This window comes from Myotis lucifugus, unplaced genomic scaffold (assembly GCF_000147115.1).
Source record: "Myotis lucifugus unplaced genomic scaffold, Myoluc2.0 scaffold_188, whole genome shotgun sequence".
Taxonomy (NCBI): domain Eukaryota; kingdom Metazoa; phylum Chordata; class Mammalia; order Chiroptera; family Vespertilionidae; genus Myotis; species Myotis lucifugus.
In genome coordinates, this window is record NW_005871236.1 from 1,937,436 (window position 1) to 1,951,296 (window position 13,861).

At 35.9% G+C, this 13,861-nt stretch overlaps 1 protein-coding gene across 2 annotated transcripts in view; it reads right to left on the reverse strand.

The window, feature by feature from the left end:
- Positions 1-13,861, reverse strand: part of LSAMP (limbic system-associated membrane protein) — a 619,697-nt gene that overhangs the window by 214,453 nt on the left and 391,383 nt on the right. For both annotated transcript variants that reach the window (XM_006096845.3, XM_006096844.3), the window contains exon 3: positions 8,308-8,433. In XM_006096845.3, coding sequence (XP_006096907.1) covers positions 8,308-8,433 — 126 coding nt within the window. The remainder of the gene's footprint in view (positions 1-8,307; positions 8,434-13,861) is intronic.

Here is a 13,861-nt window from a genome sequence, read left to right on the forward strand (position 1 = left end):
GGATTTCAGAGTATTCTCTATAGCAGTGGTTCTCAACCTTCTGGCCCTTTAAATACAGTTCCTCATGGTGTGACTCAACCATTAAATTATTTTCGTTGCTACTTCATAACTGTAATGTTGCTACTGTTATGAATCGTAATGTAAATATCTGATATGCAGGATGGTCTTAGGTGACCCCTGTGAAAGGGTCGTTCGACCGCCAAAGGGGTCGTGACCCACAGGTTGAGAACCGCTGCTCTATAGCCTAATGGATGATGCAAGTCAGAAGTGACTCAGCACATCAGTACAACACAAGTGAAAGATTTTAACAGGACCTAGACAGAGAACTTTTTTAAAATTTGCAAACTTTATCAGCCTTTTTATAGAGCCTATAATCTATGTTACACATAATTAAAATGCAATTTTATTAGTTCTATGATATGGCTTCCTGGAGGAAGTGTCAAAAGTCTTGCAAGAGAAAGTTATACTGGCAAAATGATGACATAGAGGGATAAGAAAACATATTTCAAATGTGTAAAGGCTAAAAAGAAAGTGGACAATGCATAATTTTGAAATATAATTACTATAATCTATCAACTGCATAAAGTTGAATGGTTAGGGGTTTAGTAGAATAAGTTGAATGAAGGGCTTTAATGCTCAGTAGTTGGAACTTTATCCTAAAAGCATTAAGGAGTTGGAAAATTAACAGAAAAATCAACTTGACCATTTTAATATTTAGAAATAGTGCTTTTGTAGTAGGGGAAAATATCTAATAGCAAGGGTCCAATTGAATAACTGTTGAAATACAGGTGAGAGAAAATGTTGGTTTATCTTCATTTTGACAATGACAATGTTTGGAAAAGAGAATGAATTGGTAACTACTAAGGAGGTAGAATCAAGACAATAAGTCAAATGAATCATTCTTGGAGAAAAAAAGGAAGAAAAGAGTCCAGTCTCACTCTCAATTTTCTAGCTTAGACAATTTTTATTTTGTTCTCTGAGCATCTCTTGGAGTTTACCCTCTAGTCCCTTAGCTCCCAACCACCCTCAGTTAATGTCTTGATTCGTGGGAGCTAGGATTGCTCTCCTTATCAGGAACCTCAGTCAGACCTATGCTGACTTCTCATGAGGATTCTTAGGATAGACTAAGCTGACATTCACAGTCAAGATCCCACTGTAGGTGGCCCATAAGGTAACCTATCCTGGCTTTTTCTTGTATGAATAAGCCAAATCAATACACTGTGAGTCCTACTGTCTCTTCTTCTACAGTGGTTTGTTTGGCTCCTAAATAAATCAACCTGCACTTATCTTAATGACTTGCATTGTGTTAATATCTGCCCATTGCAATAATTTCACAATCACTTGATCTTTTTAATATGCATCTCCAAAAAACTATACTTACTGCTTTCTTTTTGTTTTGTTTTTTATTGTGTCACCCCACTGTTACTGTTCAGTGGCTCAATCATGAAAATCGTCGGTCATTTTTCTGGTGTTGATATATCAATTTTGTTTTAAAAAAAGGTGCTGTAATTTACAACCTGTAGGTTCTATATACCTACAATTAATAGATATTTGCTGTTACATAGCCAGACTCAGTATAAACTGTCCCCGAGGAGAAGCTCGGATACATGAATAAGCTACTTTAGAAAATCTCTCCCTAACACGACACTGTTGTCATGCCCGTTTTGAAAAAGGTACACCTCCAGTGGGTTTCTTGAGATGTGATGCAATGTAAGACATGAAATGGTAAATGTTATCTTGATAAGAACATTTAAAAAATCTCCCAGGTTGTTGTATTGAAATGGAGGATAGACCTGGATAAAGATGGCATTGAGGTTGTTTTCAATCTAATTATTAGTCTCCCCCCAAATTATCATTATAGGAAGCTAATGTATGGGTAAATATAATTAAATAAATAAAATAAGAATAGCAGTAATATTTAATACTGAACTAAGAACTTTGCTTACATATTCTCTTTTCATTCTCATGATAACCTTTGATAAAAATTCTATGTTTAGACCTATTTTAAATGAGAAAATACATACTATTTGGAATAACGGCAAAAATATTTGAAGTATCAAACCTCAGAGGGAAGGTAGGGGAGGGTGGGAGTAAGGGGGAGAGATCAACCAAAGGACTTATATGTAAGCATAGAGGCCTAACCAATGGACACAGACAACAGGGGGGTGAGGGCATGAGTTGGGGGGATAGGAGGTAACATGGGGATAAGTATACATATGTAATAACTTAATCAATAAAAAAATATTTGAAGTAGTGAGATACTGAGAGATGTGGACTTTTATGCTCGATTAGATCATGTACAAAGTTTATGATTAAACTATTCTCCCTCCCCTACCCAAGCTTCCACAATGTCCTGGAGCACCCAAGGCCATGTCTAGGGTGATTAATTTCTCTTTGAAAGAGTATTCTGGAGGTTTGATGAGAGATGTGGATAGGGTAAAAATGAGGTGCTGACGTGGTGCTAGGACATTTGTCCAATACTCCTCAGAATGGCCAGCACCGCTGGTTGTGGAGATCCTCCCATGGCTTACAGGTTGACAGTGCTAGTTATTGGGAGTCTTGTCCAGTGTTTTTAAGGTTTGGATGCCAGTAATCATGTGGTTAAATTCTGTAGTCTTTGTTTTCTAAGTTACCCATTTGTTTTCATGATAAGGTTACTGAAAAAGAGTTTGTGTTGACGTTATTAGGCTATTTTGAAATCATCTGTGTGGGAAAAGAATAGGTTTCTGACCTAAACTTAATATATTCATACACACAAACAACTGTCTATATGCCTGCTATACTGGTAAAGTATATATACTGGTATATTCAGCACTGTATATTTATAACCAGTATATAAGTAAGATACTGAAAAAATGTATAGCAAGAGTTTTATTTTTCTTTGAAAAGAAAACAGGAATATTAAAAAGTAAAATAAAAATAATGTATGCTAAAAAGAGATTTAAACATTAACAAAGGTAGCATAATTAAACACTGACATCATGGTTTCACATAAAGATTCTCCCTAGATTCTTAAATGCAATATTATATGTGTTTTTTTTTTGTTGTTGTTGTTGTTGTTTTCTGCCTGGGACACTCTTATCTTTCTATTTTCTTGGCCAGGTCCATTCACCCTTGAGGTCTCAGCATAAGTTCCTCTCAGGGGAGCTTTGCTGGCCTTGCAGATTTTACTATATGGCCCTGTTTTATGGCTTTATTGAATGCTATAATTTTCCTTTATACTATATAAATCTAATTAAAGGGTTATTCATGCAATTATTAGTTTAATGTTCTGCCTTCTCATCGAACTATAAGCTCCATTTGTGCAGGGACCATGTCTGTCATGCTCTTCATTTTGTCCTTTTACAGAGTGAGCATTCCATAAATATTTCTTGCCCAAAGAACAAATTATGAAATAGAGATCAAGGCTAATTTGGATATAATTCTGTATTGGCAGATGAGCTATTTAAGAAACAATATACAAGTAAGACAATGAAAAGAAAGCAGCAATTTTTTTCTGCTGTTTGTAAAGAAAAATGGAATATTAAAAATAAAAATGCAAGAAATAAATTAAAACAATGAATAGAACAAGTTGCACCATTACTCTCATTTATATTTTTACCACGTAGTCAAGAGCCTTTACCTGCAAAGTGCCCAGGTTTGATTCTTCCACATCCTTATACTACCAAGATTGACCCACAGAACCTTCTGGAAGGTCCATATAAGAAAAAATCTCAGAGAAAGAATTTCCTGAAACTTAAATTGGTAGAACATATACTCTCTGTGTGAAGTGTGAAGTCCTGTCTATTATAATATGCTAACTAAAAAGAACGGATGATAGTTACTTATAACATGTACTTCTGGAATTTAGATAAATGAGCATAGTTTAACATTATATATTTTTCCTAAACCTTGAGGACAGAGTCTAGGCTGGAAATAATAATAATTGGGTGAGTTAAAAAATTAGAAATAAGACAGATGGAGTTAGAGCATTAATGGAGTTTAAGAGTACTGTCAGGATTCAAACTTAGAAGTGAATTAAGAGGAAATGTCCAGCCAAATGATTAAAACCCAACATCCAATGAGAAAATGGGATTTCAGATTCTCCAGAGTCCCCTGGGCTCCTCCCAGCACAATGTTTTCCCACCCATTCCACCAAAATACAAAATATGTCTGGCTTTTGGCTTGGACAGAGAATTGTATAGCACTGATTAAGTTGTTCTCAGCCTGAATGGTCAATGTGTGTTTTTGTTTGTTTGTTTTTTTCCTTCTTCAGGTATAGAAAGCTACTGAGGTTGTAAAAACCTTTATAGAAATGAAATGTATAAAAACTTCCTGTAACCCTGAACAATCTTGACACCACACGAGGCACACTTGAGAAAGAGACTTCCTCTGGAGTGTGAGAAGAAAGTTAAGAGAGATGAGAGTAGCATGGCTCACAGAAGGGAGATCAAACACTCTATAGAAAATACATGTTACAGTGCAATTGCCCTAAAGGAGTTACAGGATTATGAAAGCCTAACTTAATTAAGGGAGAAAATAGGTCACATTTAACCACCACATACATGGCATATCATTTTGACTATACAGAATAAGAGGAGAAAAAATGAAGACATCAGAAATACAGGAAAGACAACCACAGAATGCATCAATCTCTTTTGTTCCATCTCAGTCAGGTATATGTTTTGATTTTATATGTATGAAAGATTCACAATTCTTCTAATATCCTGCTTTAAAACCATTAGCAGTATACTTGAAAGAGAAATTTCAGGTGTCAAAAGAATGAGAAATAAAATGGCCCAACCTAAAATTAAAAATAAATAAATCTGAAGTGAGAGGTAAGAATATCCTTCCACTCATAAAAATATACCTTGCACTCTCTTCCCTTCCTCCCCCCATGTCATCAAATGACAGGTAATCAGGTCCTTGTGAACCCTGCATGGAATCTTCCCCCTTTCAGGGCTCAGTGTCCCTGTGGGGTCGAGCTAATTACAGGTACGTTTCCTCTGCCAGGCAGTCACACTCTGTACTGTTGAAGGCACAATTAATAATTGAACAAAGCTAGCTGGGGTTTTTTTCTCACAAGGCCACGGGTTGCAGGTAGCTTTGCTGTCACACAGGGAGCACAGCCTCTTCTTTGGGTGTCTACAAGAAAGGCTTTTGCAATATAGGCTGAAAAGGATCATCCCATTTTCAATTTTTTGGGGAAAAAAAGGAAAATAACCCACAAAAAAACAAAGATGAAAAAATAAATCTTAGTTTCCTTTATAGGACAGTAAAGGCAAATTCTCTCTCCTGTCACCAGGAATATGATTATGATCAGATAGATGCTTATTTGGGTCAGATGTGAAAGATGAAAGCGTGGGCTGGGGAATTAATACCATTGTAAGGGAGAACTGGAGTTTGCCCTTGAGTCTGTGAATGCAGCAGGAGTTAGTTTTGCATGCGCCAGAATAGAATTTGACCCACAGAGAGGACCTAGATAGAGTATTATAGAAGAATAAAGTTCTTTCCCTTGAGATGTCCTTAGGAACTAAATGGATGATATCTCCAAAGCCCTATAACATTAAGGATGAGTGCAGAAATCCTCATCCTATCCTCTAAGACATAGCCTTGAACAGGAGTCTGTCTGTAAACCATACTATAAAAGGTCAGATAGAGAACATTTTAGGTTTTGGGGCTAAGCCACCTTTGTTTCAACTATTCAACTCTGCTATTTTAGAGCAAAGGCAGTGATAGACAATATATAAATGAGTGAGCATGGCTGTGTTTCCAAAAAACTTTATTCATGGGCACTGAAATGTGAATGTCATATATTTTTTCACAACAAAAATAAAATTCTTCTTTTGAAATGTTTCCTAACCATTTAAAAACCATTCTTAGCTTGCAGGCTATACAAAAGTGGAGCAGGCTGAATTTGGCCCAGGAGATGTAGTTTGCTGCCCCCTGGTCTGCCTATTGGAAACCCCTGTGAAGACATCTGTTTTTCTAGCTGATTTTGAGGGTTCTCTGAGTGTATAGATGCTGCCTTTACTGTGGAATATCTGGTCTACCTATGGCCTTTGTTGACTTGAAACATCATAGATAACCAGGTTATTCAGAGTTCAAATCACATTTTCATTATCATTAAAAAGTTTACTAGACCCTAGCCAGTGTGACTCAGTGGTTGAGCTTCAACCCACAAACCAAGAGGTCATGGTTCCATTCTGGGTCAGGGCACATGTCTGGGTTGCAGGTTCAATCCCCAGTGGGGCGTTCAGAAGGCAGCTAATTGATGTTTCTCTCTCATCCATGTTTCTATCTCTCTATCCCACTCTCTTTCTCTCTTTCTAAAAAATCAATATATATATCTATAGATAGATATATATGTGTATATCTATCTATCTATATATAGGTATATAGATAGATATACATATCTATCTATAGATATCTATATATATGTGTGTGTGTGTGTGTGTGTGTGTGTGTATATATATATATATATTTTAAAGTTTACCAGAGTTAGCCATGAAAATCTAAACTCCTAGACCAAGCCTTGAAACTCTGGCTCTAGCTAACTATTTTTCTGAAAACAAGGGATAAAAAAAGAATATATCTTTAGATTCAGGTCACCAATAGCATTTTTTGTCTGAGAAAAAACATTTACTAGGCAATAGTGCACCTAAAGAAATAAAATAGTTTTATTAATGTAGTTCATTTCTTGATTATAAATTGAATATAATCTATCTTCCTTCTTCTTTTCTTTATAACTTTTTTTCACAGAAATTAAGAGATTACAAAGAATATAGTATATATACATTTAAATTAGTTATAGGTGAGACAATATTAAAATAATGGTAAGAAAACAAGAAGAAAGCAAGGATTTAATGCCATAAAATCTCATATAGTTTGCTTAAAATCCATATTGTTAACTTGTACTTTACATAGAATTTCCTATATTCTTTTATAAATGGGCCATACATTTGGCTCTACCTTTGGTAATAGTCAATACAATGAAGGATTCATGATCATTTATAAAAATTCACTGGGTTCATTTATAGAAGAACAAGCCATTGCTTAGAAAAACAACACTAGAAATAATGAAAATAAATAGCAATTTCCTTAAAGGGTCCTTGAAATGGAAACTATGTAATAAAATTAACAATCTCTCAAAAACTTTACAACAAAAGCCACAATTTTAGAGATCTTTTATGACATCTTTAAATGGGGGCCAATAGCTTTTATAGCAAATTGTCATTCAGTAAAAGCAGTTCTACTTGGGACAGTGGTAGGTGGTGTAAGTTTGGGGGATGACATAATTCTATCCAAGTAGAATGTGCTCTGGTGGTTTAATTTAATCCAGGGGAAAGGTGTATGATACCCAGAGGTTCACACTTCAAATTACCCGCCATATGTATTTTTCCCATGTGAGGATATAAAATGGGTCTGAGAGGAAATGAGCTTGATCTACCAAATAAGTACCTCATTTATTGTTCTTATATATTATAAATAAATGACAAGTTGCATCCATTAACAATGAGGATGGGTACTGAGTAACATTTTTCTCAAGAAAGTAGAAGCCTCTAGTAAGAATAGCTGCTTAAATAAAAGACTGTTCCATAGATTGGTTCAAACTTCACTTGATACATTAATTTGAGGGCTAACATAAAATGGAGGCCAATATTCTCACATTACAAAATACAGTGTTTTTTTTGTGTTGTTTGTTTTTTTTTTTAAGATGCTATAACCAAATACTATCCTGGCCTTTTAAAATATCTCAGGATATCTTTCCTTGTATGTCTAGTTTTTGCACAACAACTTTTTTATGGTGTTCATTCCAAAATAAAAATTGTTTTAAATTAATCTCCAGATAATTTTATAAAGAAACTTTAAGAGAATATCAGATATAAGTCAGTTAATAGTTGGGAGCTATCTACTAAAAGAAATGACATTTCATAAGACTAATTGATCCCTACCTTTATAGAAAGAAGTGTGTAAATGTAATCCATACAACACATTTGACCCAAGACACTCAAACACCAAACTGGGATACATTTTAAACATAATATGAAGTAATTTAAGACATTTAATGCTTCTATATTTGTTGCCTTGGGGGAGTGTTCTATTGAAAATAAAATAAAATTTATACATTTGTACCATGGTTGAAAACTTTATAGAGATGGACCCATTAGCAAAGACCAGGGAGGACCCTAAATAACTTCTATGTCACAATTCTATTAGTGTCATAATAACAAGATACATGCTTGCCTTTCAAATCCACTGGAATCTCAGAAGTGTGGGGCTCTCTTAAATAGTGTGTGGCATTTTGGAGACTGGAGGGTTGCTTACCAGTTGGTGTAAGGTGTCTCCAGGTGATAACAGGTTCAGGACGGCCATTGGCCATGCAGACCAGGGTCACATTGCTGCCCTCATTCACAGTGACATCCGAGGAGATGTTGGAGATCTTTGGTGGAACTGTAAAGACAAAAGCAAATGGAATGTGTAACTATGTCAGTAAAAGCAGGTTTGCAGCATTGGTCCTTGCAACTGGAAGTGGCAAATATGAGCTAAGTACTCTTATAACTTTAGGCCTTGAAATTTGGGGGTTAGGAAGCCAGGGTGTTTTAGGACCTCCTAGAGACTTAATGAGCAAATAAGAAGCATGAGTCTTACTATAAGGTGAGATTCTTTCCACTATGGCCAAGTGCTATAGGAAGTACAATGAAAATGACTTGGCTTTTTTCTGATTAGAATTACTTTTTTGGCTATTAGAGATTGTGGACATGTATACATATTAAGAATAAATTTTCTTATTACTGTTACTTACATTTTCTATCTATAAAAAGGAATATAATCTAATCTCTTGAAATGTCAGGAAAAAAGGTATTATTTAGTTTAAGATTTCATAGTTGTGTTATTAAGATACAGTGGGGCCTTGACTTACGAGTGTCCCGACTAACGAGTTTTTCGAAATACGAGCCGTCTTTTGGCCGATTTTTTGCTTTGAGTTGCGAGCTAAAATTCAGGTTATGAGCCAGCTTTAGATACTCCACCACTATTTGGCGCAGCGAACGTCACAGTGAACGCCACATCAGCCCAGCATCACGTGTCTCACTCGTTCACTTTTTGATTTGACATACGAGTAATTTGAGTTACGAGCTCTGTCACGGAACGAATTAAACTCGTAAGTCAAGGCCCCACTGTATAGTAAAACCTGGATACTTATAATCTAGCCCCATAAGGAAACAACTGGCTACAATAGAAAGTCTCTAAATAGCATCTTGGTGTGTGCCTGCCGGATAATTAAAATTGAATTAATAAGGCCTATGTCACAGATAGGTAGATATTACCAAAAAAAAAATACTATTACTCCTAAAAACTATCATCACCACTACTACTAACAATTTAATAATAGCTAACTTGCATTACTTACTATACATAGAATTTTATTTATAGGTGAGAAAGTGAGGTATAGAGAGGGCTAGGTGAGAAGCAGAAAACTGATTTGACTCTAGGCAGACTCCAGGGCCCACACTTTTAAGCACTACTTGAATGAAACTTCATCTTCACAATCCAGGCTACCAGATGGCAGCAAATGACGACAATTACTTTTTGGTGATGTGAGAAATGAGTCCCCAAGGGCTAGTGGTACTGGCGTCTGACTCCTTCATTAGTGTTCAGGGCAGCCACATTAGATCTCACATTGGTAGGCTGGAGTGGAAAGTGAATTACTCCCAAATTTCTTCACAGAGGTTATACACTGATTACAAATAGCAGAGTTTATGGTTTGACTGTGATTTTCCTTTTTTTACTCTTAGTGGCTTATGCTGTCCCTGAGAAAGTATGTGTTGAGAACAGCAGGGGGGAGTTCAAGAATCTTACTTTTTCTCTCTTTTCCTGTCTAATAGGAACTCTGTGTGGTGACAAATAAAACAGGAACACTTTCTGCTTGTAGAGGCAGCTGCCTGGCAAACATATAATCCCCACAGATTCCTGTGAGGAGACACTGATGGGACTTGGGCAACTGACCAGATCAGAGTGTCACAAGGAGGAACTGGGTAGAGAGCTCTCATCGTAACACTCCTCACACAGTGACATCCTATATGGCTTCTGGGTAGAAACCAGTGTTTCCAAACCAAACCCAATGACAGAAATAGAATGTAGTTGATTCTCATTATTTAGTAATTTCTATTTATAACTTTCCAGTTCCCCTTTTATCTATTGGGGTTAGGGGATGTTTTCTTAGATTCATATGTTGACTTGCAATATATTCTTCCACACTTTTATAATGAGGACCTGAAAGGTTATATGCTTTTTATAGAAAAGAACAGAACAGGACACAAGAGAGGAATAATGGCTTGTTGAGGGTGATCCCATCAAGAACTATGGCTGGGCTTAGAACTCATAGCTCCTGAATGTCCAACTGTTCTGCCAATTAATATTGGAATTTTCTAATTCCCAACTGAGTAAGCCAGGTTTCAGAACCTCTCCAAAAGCAAACAAACAAGCAAGCAAACAAACAAAAACACACCAATAAAATATAAAGCTATGATAGAACAGAACTTAATCATTCTAGGTGCCTTTCTCAATAATAGGAATCTATACAGTAATTACAAGTGCTCATATCAGTCAGTTTGTAGCTAATTTTGAATTACAAGGGACACAGCATAGAGGAAATAAAACTGTGTTCTTATATTTAAAAAAGTGGAGTTGAGGAGGGGGAGGCTATATATCCCTAATATAAAAACACTCAAATTTATAAAACAGAAAAAATCTTCAGTGATCAAGCTCTCACAGAGTTAATGCCTATGATGCAATTTACTTACATTACCTCTCTTTTATGAGAGGAATATATACCAATAACTTTAATTTTACATGGTATGCAAGTTGAGATATGCTCAATGGCACATAGACAAGTAATAACAAAATCAGGAATAAAATCTAGAACAACTGACTGCAGGGCTATGTTTTGGCCACCAAACTATATTATTTCTTTTAGTTAAGGACAATATACTCAAGTCCCGGATCTCAGATACTGAAGGTACAAAAAGTGATTGTGTTGAATAGTTAGAAATATAATCATGTTGACATTGTATCACATCTTCCACGGGGTCACTATCAATGGGTTTCACTCCATTATTTATCTTCCTACTTTACTGTACTTTGTACCAGCTTCTTCCCATAATATTTATAATCGATGTAGTTCTTTTTCTCTAGAAAAAGTCCCTCTGCAAATCCCATGTTGCCCTCCTACCAACTTTCAACCTCTCTCTTTCTCCAAGTTTCTTGAAGGAATTGTTCTATACAACATCTTCATCTCCTGTTTATTTCCAATCTTCAGTGCAATCTGGATTCCCTCACTGACCTCCAAAGAAACTGCTTTCAGGAAGCTCACCAATTTGTTCAAACCATATTGTTTCTAGGTCCAGTGAACAATATTTGTCATTATCCAATTTTTCTCTAAAGTATATTACTTTGTTGACCACAACCTCTTTCTTCCATTCTTTACTTTTCTTAGTTTCTAGGTCACCAAACTCAGCTGCTTTTCCACTTAGCCCTCTGGCCAGTCCTGCCAGTTTAACTCTGGGGCTTATCTTGTCCTGTTCCTTAAATATCTATATTCCTGAGGGTTTGTTCACTGTCTTCTTTCTTGCTATCACTCACTGTGAGTGATCTCATCTACTCTCTAGCTTCAGAAGTGTAAGCCATGTTGTTGATGATTCCTAAATCAGTATTCGCAGCCCAGGTTTTTCTCATGAAATTTATACCTAGTTTTCTCTTTGACTCTTCTGCATCTCCATATATGCCTCACAGATACACAAGACTCAACATAGTACTCACCATCTTCCTTCCCACTTGTTATCTTGTGTTTACTCTCTCATTAAATGGTGTCATCCTGCAAACAGTTGCCCACGCAAAAAGAGAAGCTTCTCTCTCTTGACAGCTCTCTCTCCTTTACTGTCCCATATAAAATGGATCCCCAGTTCTGTGACTAATGGATTTTCAGATTCATTCATTACTTTCTCTCCCTATTTCCACTAGCTTTTTCCAGCCATCAACATTTCTTCCCCGAATTTCTGCAAGAGCATTATAACTAGTTTCTTTGCCTCTAGCCTTCGTCTCCTCAAGCTCATTGTCATTCATGTACCACACAACAATCAGAATTTTTTTCCTAAATTGCAAATGTGAGTATAGTATCCCCTGATTAATCTTATTGCCCTGAAGAGAAAATCCAAATTTCGTAATATATCTTAATAGGTCATTCACTATTGGCCCCTGCTTCTCTCTCCAGCCTTACTTCCTAATCACTTCGCATTGCATCATCCAGTCAGATCAAACTTTGGTTCCTATACTATAATCATTTTCTTCCAGGCATGCAACATTCTTTTTTTTTTCTACATGGAATATCCTTCTTTCAACTCTTCATGTGCTTAGCCCCTTTCCTCCTTCAGGTTTCAGCTTGTCAGTTTATTTGCTCACTTTTCCAGGAAGATTGTCCTGTCATTCCCACCTCCTCCATCCCCTTCTGACTCCACATTGATTGAAGTACCCCTCCTGGTTCTCAACACTGTGCCCTGTTTTTTCTCCACCACAGTACTGAATCTTAATTGCTGGATTATTTACCTGTGCTTGTCACTAAATTGAAACAGGCAGACAGGAGGGCCTTTGTTTTCTTGACCACTGAATCTTACAGAGTACTTGGATCATGGTACAGTATGTGGGGGAAAAACACACACAAACACACCAAAAACACTACACAACAACAACAACACACACAATAAAGTTTTCCTCCAAACTCTTTTCTGAGCTAAAGGAAGTCATCTCACTGAATTTTTGTCAGAAAAGAGAAAGCTTTTATTTTGAACCAATAAAACACTGACAGTTTTTATAAATATTTCTTTAGTTACCTTTTAGTTATGTATTTCACTATAAATGTATTTCACTAACAATTAACCATGGGGCAGAGAAATGTTTGGATTTTAGGAACATACAAAGCAAGACAAACTTGGTGTCCAGTTCCCTCAATTACAGATTTTTCAGGGTTGTTTTTTTTTCCTATGAGGAGTCATACATAAACATTTTTAGTTAAATGGTTTCATAGTTCCTTTCTAGTTGCCTGTAGTAATTCATGGAGTTTACATTTACACCATCACTGATAATATAACACTAAAGTAGCAATTCAGAGGTTTTATTCTATTACCTAGTAAAATCTTTACACAGACTCTGGGAAGTAAAAGTTATTGTTATTATTACTGCCATTTTATAGATGTAGACACAGGGGGCAAAATGAGTAAAAATCACATAGCTAAGAAATGCCAAAGCCAGGACTACAACAGGTTTATAGATTTCCCAAACTTAACTGTAGGTCAAAATCTTGCAAAAGTGGTTCCAAATAGTATATTTTGCTTTATTTTAATGCTCAATAAGAATGACCACTTAGAAAATAGTGTTTAATATGCTAATCTTATTTGTACCAGCAAATATAAGTCATTTATCAAAATCACTGCAATACTGATTTATGTATGTTCAATTCTTAATTCGTGGGTTATCACAGAACTCTGTTTTTTATGTTTGTTTGGTTTTGGTTGTTGTTTTTGTTTTAATTTCTGGAATATTGCCTAACACTTTTTATTCACAGGATACTAGTGTGACTGATCACTTTTTCCTAAATGTATTGCCATGGGACCATTTACTTCATCTTTTACAGCCTATTTCAAGTTTCAGTAATCTCCCTTAATTTGTTTGGATTAAATAAGAGTTCCTTTATGTCATAAGGGAATTGACCTTCTTGCTGTCATGGTAATTTGCAATCTCCACAACGTAATCCTAAATTCTTTAACTCACCAATGGTTGTTCCTTTTGCAGGAGTTTTCCAATCACTTGGTTAATCCTTTTTTTAATG